The sequence below is a fragment of the Vigna unguiculata genome, chromosome 7 (assembly GCF_037176805.1).
Source record: "Vigna unguiculata cultivar grain cowpea cultivar isolate G323 ecotype 2 chromosome 7, ASM3717680v1, whole genome shotgun sequence".
Classification (NCBI taxonomy): Eukaryota; Viridiplantae; Streptophyta; class Magnoliopsida; order Fabales; family Fabaceae; genus Vigna; species Vigna unguiculata.
The window spans coordinates 31453845-31461281 of NC_140798.1; the positions used below are offsets into that span (position 1 = coordinate 31453845).

General features: G+C 37.3%; 1 protein-coding gene across 1 annotated transcript; it reads left to right on the forward strand.

Annotated features, from left to right (window-relative positions):
• Positions 1-1008: 1008 nt before the first annotated feature.
• Positions 1009-7052, forward strand: LOC114190052 (ABC transporter B family member 11-like). The gene is made up of 13 exons (XM_028078807.2): positions 1009-1377; positions 1703-2035; positions 2133-2187; positions 2275-2450; positions 2524-2745; positions 2855-3093; positions 3241-3766; positions 3864-4137; positions 4310-5178; positions 5274-5540; positions 5672-5935; positions 6049-6342; positions 6483-7052. Exons 2-13 carry the CDS (start codon positions 1730-1732, stop codon positions 6837-6839), a joined length of 3849 nt encoding a protein of 1282 aa, XP_027934608.1. The 5' UTR covers positions 1009-1377; positions 1703-1729; the 3' UTR covers positions 6840-7052.
• The last annotated feature ends 385 nt before the right edge of the window (positions 7053-7437 follow it).

Sequence of the window (7437 nt, forward strand, 5' to 3'; positions counted from 1 at the left end):
ACGGCTGACTAACCAATCTCTTTCTGAACATGCAACATGTATTTGTTTGATTATAGTTGACCAAGTGGGGGTTCAGTCAAAACGGATACGGGTGATCCTAATTGTTGTCACACAAATAAAATGATTTGTTGTGGTATATGAGTATATATATATATATATATATATATATATATATATATATATATATATATATATATATATATATATATATATATATATATATATATATATATATATATATATATATATATATATACACGTGAATGTTAGGTTTGAAGAGAAACTTTAATCGGAGAAATATAATATCAATGAAAACTTTAAAACATTAACATTATTTTTAATTCAAAATTTTAAAATAATAAATTTATAAATTTTTATTGTTATATAATACATTAGTTTCTCATTAACATAGATTCACATTTGAATTTCTAGCCTAAAATCTATTCATTCTTACTTGTCCTTGCGCGTCACGGAAGAAGAAGAAGATGATGATGCTTGGTGTTTAAGCAATGGCATATATTATATATGCATTAATGTGAACATGTCTACATAACCACCCTCCAACGCACAATCTTCTTAATAATACACTTGCCAGATCTCAGTAGGAACCATCCTACACTCCTTTTCTTCACACCTTACAATATATATATATATATATATATATATATATATATATATATATATATATATATATATATATATATATACACACACAAAGACGCTTCTCTCTTCCACTTTTCTTTCCAAAGGTAAAAATACAATAAACTTTTTCCTTTCTTTTTTCCTCTCTCTCTTTCTCTACACAGTTTTTTTTTGTCTGTTCATACTCATGCGTTGAAACTTGAAACCGGAAACGCTACTCATGTGTGTGTTGTAATAGTGAAGCATATGATATGGTGGGAAACTTTGACTTAATGCACCATTTTTCTTCTTTCGCCCTTTAACGGTTACCTACTATAACTTTTCAGGGAGAAGAGAATGTGAGTTTTTCTTTTTTTTTTTTTTGCACTGTGGTAGGTGACAAAATGAAATGAGTTATTCATCCTTTGTTTCTTGTCTGGATCCGCGAATTCAAGCGTGCGTTCTTCTTTCTTCAAACTACCGAAACGGCGCGTTTGCAGAAGCAATATATTTGCCTTGAAACTTTTGTTCGAGTTATCAATATCAACACATACTCTCTTGTTTACATTCAGTGCTCTGTTTGCGATAGTCTGAATGAATCTCGCTTTGGAAGCAAACGATTGCTTCACGTCTCCGCGTTCTTGAAGTTTCATTTGGTGAACGCTAGCTGGCTCCTGCAACTTGATTTGCATTGAAATAGATCAAGATTCTTCCTTTAGAATGAAATTAGTTTCTTTCCAAGAAGGAAAATAGAAGGTCTTTAAGTGTGTTGTTTAGTTTTTTATTTTTTTTTTGGAAATGAATGATAGTCGCAAACAACCATTTTAGTAAACAACTCCTAAAATTTTATTACTTTATTTAATTTTGTAATTTCCATAAACAAATGAAAAATTATGGTAACTTTGTCAACTTTTCCAAATGTTTGTCAAAACGATCATTTTCGTTTTTTTTTATTCCAATCTATCACCGTGTCCGTAATCTACGTTGTCAATTACAAATTATTTGGTTTGTAACGCTTTGAGGTGTTAAGGTTTTCGGAGTTGTGATTTTTGAATTTATTTTGTTCGTTAATTTTGCGTAGTTGGAGAGTAGAAAGCACTGATCTGACATGGGTGTGGAGAATGATGAAGAAAGGAAGCATGATGACGGTAGCACGTCAGAGAATCGTGCAGAAAGCAGCACGAATGGGGAAAGAGAAGAAAAGAGTAAACAGAAAGAAAAACCCGAGACAGTTCCATTTTTCAAGCTGTTCGCTTTTGCAGACTCCACTGACATTCTTTTGATGGTTGTTGGGACTATTGGTGCCATTGGAAACGGGATGGGTTTGCCTATTATGACGTTGCTGTTTGGTCAAATGATTGATACCTTCGGTAGTAACCAGCAAAATGCTAACGTGGTGGAAGCAGTATCCAAGGTAAAACACAAAAAGTTTCTTTTTGATTTTGCAAATCGACTTTTGAAGCCTTGTTACAAGTTATAATGAGATCTTTGTTTGATTGATAAAACTACAGGTTTCTCTAAAATTTGTATACTTGGCAGTAGGATCTGGGATGGCAGCGTTTCTCCGTAAGTGTATTTTCTTTCACTTTGGTTTGTGTTGGACCATTTGACTTCTCTAGACGCTGAAGTTGAGAGAACCATTTCATTTTTCAGAGGTGACAAGTTGGATGGTCACGGGGGAGAGACAGGCAGCACGAATTAGGGGACTGTATCTGAAAACAATTCTGAGACAAGATATTGCTTTCTTTGATAAGGAAACAAGCACCGGAGAGGTGGTAGGGAGGATGTCAGGTGACACAGTTCTCATTCAAGATGCCATGGGTGAGAAGGTACCTATCATATGCTGCAACCTGCAAAAGATAGTTAATTTTGAATATGCTCAACATTTGTGCCTTTGAACAGGTTGGGAAATTTCTGCAGCTAATAGCAACTTTCGTTGGGGGATTTACTGTAGCATTTGTCAAAGGGTGGCTTCTTACTTGTGTCATGTTGGCCACTCTTCCACTTCTAGTTTTATCAGGAGCGTCTGTGGCATTAATCATAGGAAGGATGGCTTCTCGAGGTCAAACGGCTTATGCAAAAGCTTCACATGTAGTCGAACAGACAATTGGCTCAATAAGAACCGTATGTGGTTTTGTTAAAAGCCTGAGAAGATATCTGCGGAATTCTATAATTTCTCGGTTAAATGTACTGATTTCTTGTTTCTTACGTCTTGACATTGTATAATTTCCAGGTTGCATCCTTTACTGGGGAAAAGCAAGCTGTAAATAATTATAGCAAACTTCTTGTTGATGCTTACAAGTCAGGAGTGAGTGAAGGTTCCATAGCTGGTGTGGGTCTAGGCATGGTTATGTTCGTGGTTTTTGGTGGTTATGCTTTGGCTGTATGGTTTGGCGCAAAGATGATAATGGAAAAAGGATATAATGGCGGCACGGTGATTAATGTGATTATTTCCTTCCTAACTGCTTCGATGTAAGTAGCATTTTATTTTAAAGTATTTCCTCTGCTAAGGAAGTTTGGGAGTCCATTTTTTTTTAAACAAAACCAGAAAGTAGCCACATATAGAAATAAATTGATCCATAACTTATTTACATGATTCTTATATTTTTCAAATCATAGGTCTCTTGGACAAGCATCCCCAAGCATGAGTGCTTTTGCTGCAGGTCAAGCTGCAGCTTATAAAATGTTTCAGACAATTGAAAGGAAGCCAGAGATAGATGCCTATGATCCAAATGGAAAAATACTAGAGGATATTCAAGGCGAAATAGATTTGAGGGATGTTTACTTCAGTTATCCAGCAAGACCTGAGGAACTGATATTTAATGGATTTTCTCTTCATATAGCAAGTGGTACAACTGCAGCGTTAGTTGGACAAAGTGGAAGTGGAAAGTCCACGGTTATCAGCTTGATAGAAAGATTCTATGATCCACAGGCTGGTGAAGTTCTTATTGATGGCATTAACCTCAAAGAATTTCAGCTTAGGTGGATCAGAGGAAAAATTGGCCTTGTCAGCCAGGAGCCTGTGTTGTTTGCATCTAGCATTAAGGATAATATTGCTTATGGAAAAGAGGGAGCAACAATTGAAGAGATAAGATCTGCATCTGAACTTGCAAATGCTGCTAAATTCATTGATAAACTCCCACAGGTTCTAAGTTATAGCCAGTGTACTTTAATTTAAGGCTATTTCTTGATTCGTAATCTGGGAACATAGTCAATTTTCAACTTTTTACCTTTTTATGCAGGGACTAAACACACTGGTTGGTGAACATGGAACTCAGTTGTCTGGCGGGCAGAAGCAACGAATTGCCATTGCAAGAGCAATCCTGAAAAATCCTCGAATTCTACTTCTGGATGAAGCCACAAGTGCACTTGACGCAGAGTCTGAAAGGATAGTGCAAGAGGCTCTAGACAGGGTCATGGTTAACAGAACAACTGTTGTAGTGGCACATCGTTTGAGTACAGTGAGAAACGCTGATATGATTGCTGTCATTCATAGAGGGAAGATGGTTGAGAATGGTACACACCAGTTCGCTGATAACGTGCTTTCTTTTCGATTTCCATTCGTTGTGTGTGTGTGTGACTAACTCTTTGATTCTGACTCGTACTTTTGTTTGCGTATAGAGTATAATTCAAATCTTCTCAATATTGTTTGCATATATCTAGCTATAACTGTTTGTTTATTAATCAGGAACACACTCAGAATTACTAAAGGATCCTGAGGGAGCTTACTCTCAGCTTATACGCCTACAAGAAATAAGCAAGGAGACTGAACAGAATGCAGAGCATCTTGGAAAGAGTGAACTTTCTGCAGAATCCCTTAGACAATCTAGTCTAAGGAGATCACTTCAAAGATCTATTAGCAGGGGGTCATCCTTAGGGAATAGTAGCCGTCATTCATTTTCAGTTTCCTTCGGTTTACCCACAGGAGTTAAAGTTTCTGATCCTGAACACGAAAGCTCAACGCCCAAAGAGAAAGCACCAGAGGTTCCACTCAGCCGCCTTGCTTCCCTTAACAAGCCAGAGATTCCAGTTCTTCTGCTTGGATGTGTGGCTGCCATAATAAATGGTGTTATACTTCCAATATTTGGCCTGCTGGTTTCCAGTGTCATCAAGACATTTTATGAACCATTTGGTGAGATGAAGAAGGACTCCCACTTTTGGGCACTGATGTTTATGACCCTTGGTATTGTATCGTTTCTCATAATTCCTGCGCGAGCATACTTTTTCTCCGTGGCAGGATGTAAGTTAATCCAACGTATCAGGCTAATGTGTTTCGAGAAGGTTGTCAACATGGAGGTTGGTTGGTTTGATGAGCCTGAAAACTCAAGTGGTTCAGTAGGTGCAAGGCTTTCAGCCGATGCTGCTTCAGTGCGTGCCCTTGTCGGTGATGCCCTGGGACTAATGGTTCAAAATTTAGCCACTGCGGTAGCAGGTTTGATCATTGCTTTCGTCGCATCTTGGCAGCTGGCACTAATTATTCTTGTCTTGATTCCCTTGATCGGATTAAATGGATATGTTCAAATGAAATTCATGAAGGGATTCAGTGCAGATGCAAAGGTTAGTTTTATTTTCAATAGCTGCACAAAGTTTTAAAAGTAACTATTATCCAGGCAATGAGATAAATTTTCAGTAATGAATGTTTGTCGCTGCAGATGATGTACGAAGAAGCTAGCCAAGTTGCTAATGATGCAGTTGGAAGCATAAGAACGGTTGCTTCTTTCTGTGCCGAAGACAATGTTATGGAACTATACAGGAAGAAATGCGAGGGTCCCATGAAGACAGGGATACGGCAAGGGTTGATCAGCGGATCAGGATTTGGGGTTTCATTCTTCTTACTGTTTTGTGTTTATGCAACCAGTTTCTACGCAGGAGCTAGACTTGTTGATGCTGGAAAGACAACCTTCTCGGGTGTTTTCCGGGTACTAACTCCTTCCTACTCGTAACATTCATTACATACTTTTTTTGAGGGGGCAGTGAGTGTATCAAGAGTATTAGATTTCAACATTATGTTTTTACTTCCTAAAATTGTATCTGTTTTCATGTTTTGCAGGTTTTCTTTGCATTAACTATGGCAGCTATTGGAATTTCCCAATCAAGCTCTTTTGCTCCTGACTCGAGCAAAGCCGAGACAGCTACTGCTTCCATATTTGGAATAATCGATAAGAAGTCAGAGATAGACCCGAGTGATGAGTCTGGCACCACATTGGATAGTGTTAAGGGAGAAATTGAGCTTCGTCATGTGAGCTTCAAATATCCTTCGAGGCCTGACGTACAGATTTTCCGTGACCTCAGCTTGACAATCCATTCTGGCAAGGTATAGTTTGAGTTTTATACTTGTAATCAATCTCAGTTCAATAACAATAGTTTAGCTCAAGCAAATATGCGTAGCAACTAACGTTCACCATTAAAACTGTTGTTTTGTTTCAGACAGTAGCTCTTGTTGGTGAAAGTGGAAGTGGGAAATCCACTGTGATTGCCTTATTGCAAAGATTTTATGATCCTGATTCAGGGCAAATCACACTTGATGGGATAGAAATTCGTGACCTACAGCTCAAGTGGTTAAGACAGCAGATGGGCCTTGTAAGCCAAGAGCCAGTTTTGTTCAACGAAACAATACGTGCCAACATTGCCTATGGAAAAGGAGGCAATGCCACCGAAGCAGAAATCACAGCTGCAGCAGAAATGGCCAATGCCCATAAATTCATTAGTGGATTACAACAGGTAAAGCATTTTTTTTCTTAGCTTCTTTTATGTTATCATGTCTTTGCAACATTTCCAAGTAAACCTCTGTAGTATTGGCTGAATTGTTCTTATTGTCAAATGTGTTTTGACTTCACGCTTTACATTCCCTACCATGACAGGGTTATGATACCTTAGTGGGGGAGAGAGGAACCCAATTATCTGGTGGGCAAAAGCAACGTGTAGCCATTGCACGCGCCATAATAAAAAGTCCAAAGATATTACTGCTTGATGAGGCGACGAGTGCATTAGATGCAGAATCAGAAAGAGTTGTTCAAGATGCATTGGACAAAGTGATGGTGAACAGAACCACTGTGGTGGTGGCACATCGTCTATCCACAATAAAAAATGCAGATGTCATTGCTGTTGTCAAAAATGGAGTCATAGTGGAGAAAGGAAAACATGAAGCACTCATCAACATCAATGGTGGATTTTATGCTTCCTTAGTCCAACTTCACACAAGTGCTTCAACAGTATGAGTTTTGCCGCTCTAATTCCATTTTTTTTTTCTTTTTTTCTTCTATAAGATCAATGCCTACCTTTACCTTTTCCATTAACAAATTTGATTCATTTTACATTACTGCTGCAATATATTGTCAATGAAAACAGATAACCAAAAATATGTATGAAGGATGGAAATATCTACAATAGTTTTTACAGCAATATAGCAATGTTCTGTGATTGATATTGATGATCGAGACGTGTTTTAACTTTCATAAACTCGTTGGGACCCACAGATCTAAGTGGATGTAGTTTTCCAACTTAGTCAAACTATGTTCTGCTTTTTAATCATATAATTGGGTTTGGTTTGGTCCTACCCATTATTTTTATACTTCTTATGCTTTGATGTTGTCACTTTTGGTTGGATTGGGATGAATAAATATTAAGCAGAGGATTATAGCAAACATTACCATAACTTTTATTTTTTATTTTTTTATTCTTAGCAGCTAGGACAGGTTTAAGTATCACTCAATTTCTTTATCACTTTTGGTGTATCATTATATAATATTAACAGAAAATATAAACAATATAATAAAGTGAATAGATAGTAATACCACGGGAAGTTTGAATACTAGC

What these genes read in the sequence shown, in the direction of transcription:
- LOC114190052 (XM_028078807.2), top strand. Translation starts at nt 1,730, where the DNA reads ATGGGTGTGGAGAATGATGAAGAAAGGAAGCATGATGACGGTAGCACG. An exon ending in CAATTGGCTCAATAAGAACC is followed by an intron (nt 2,746 to 2,854) that starts GTATGTGGTTTT and finishes TATAATTTCCAG; the next exon opens with GTTGCATCCTTTACTGGGGA. An exon ending in TCATTGATAAACTCCCACAG is followed by an intron (nt 3,767 to 3,863) that starts GTTCTAAGTTAT and finishes CTTTTTATGCAG; the next exon opens with GGACTAAACACACTGGTTGG.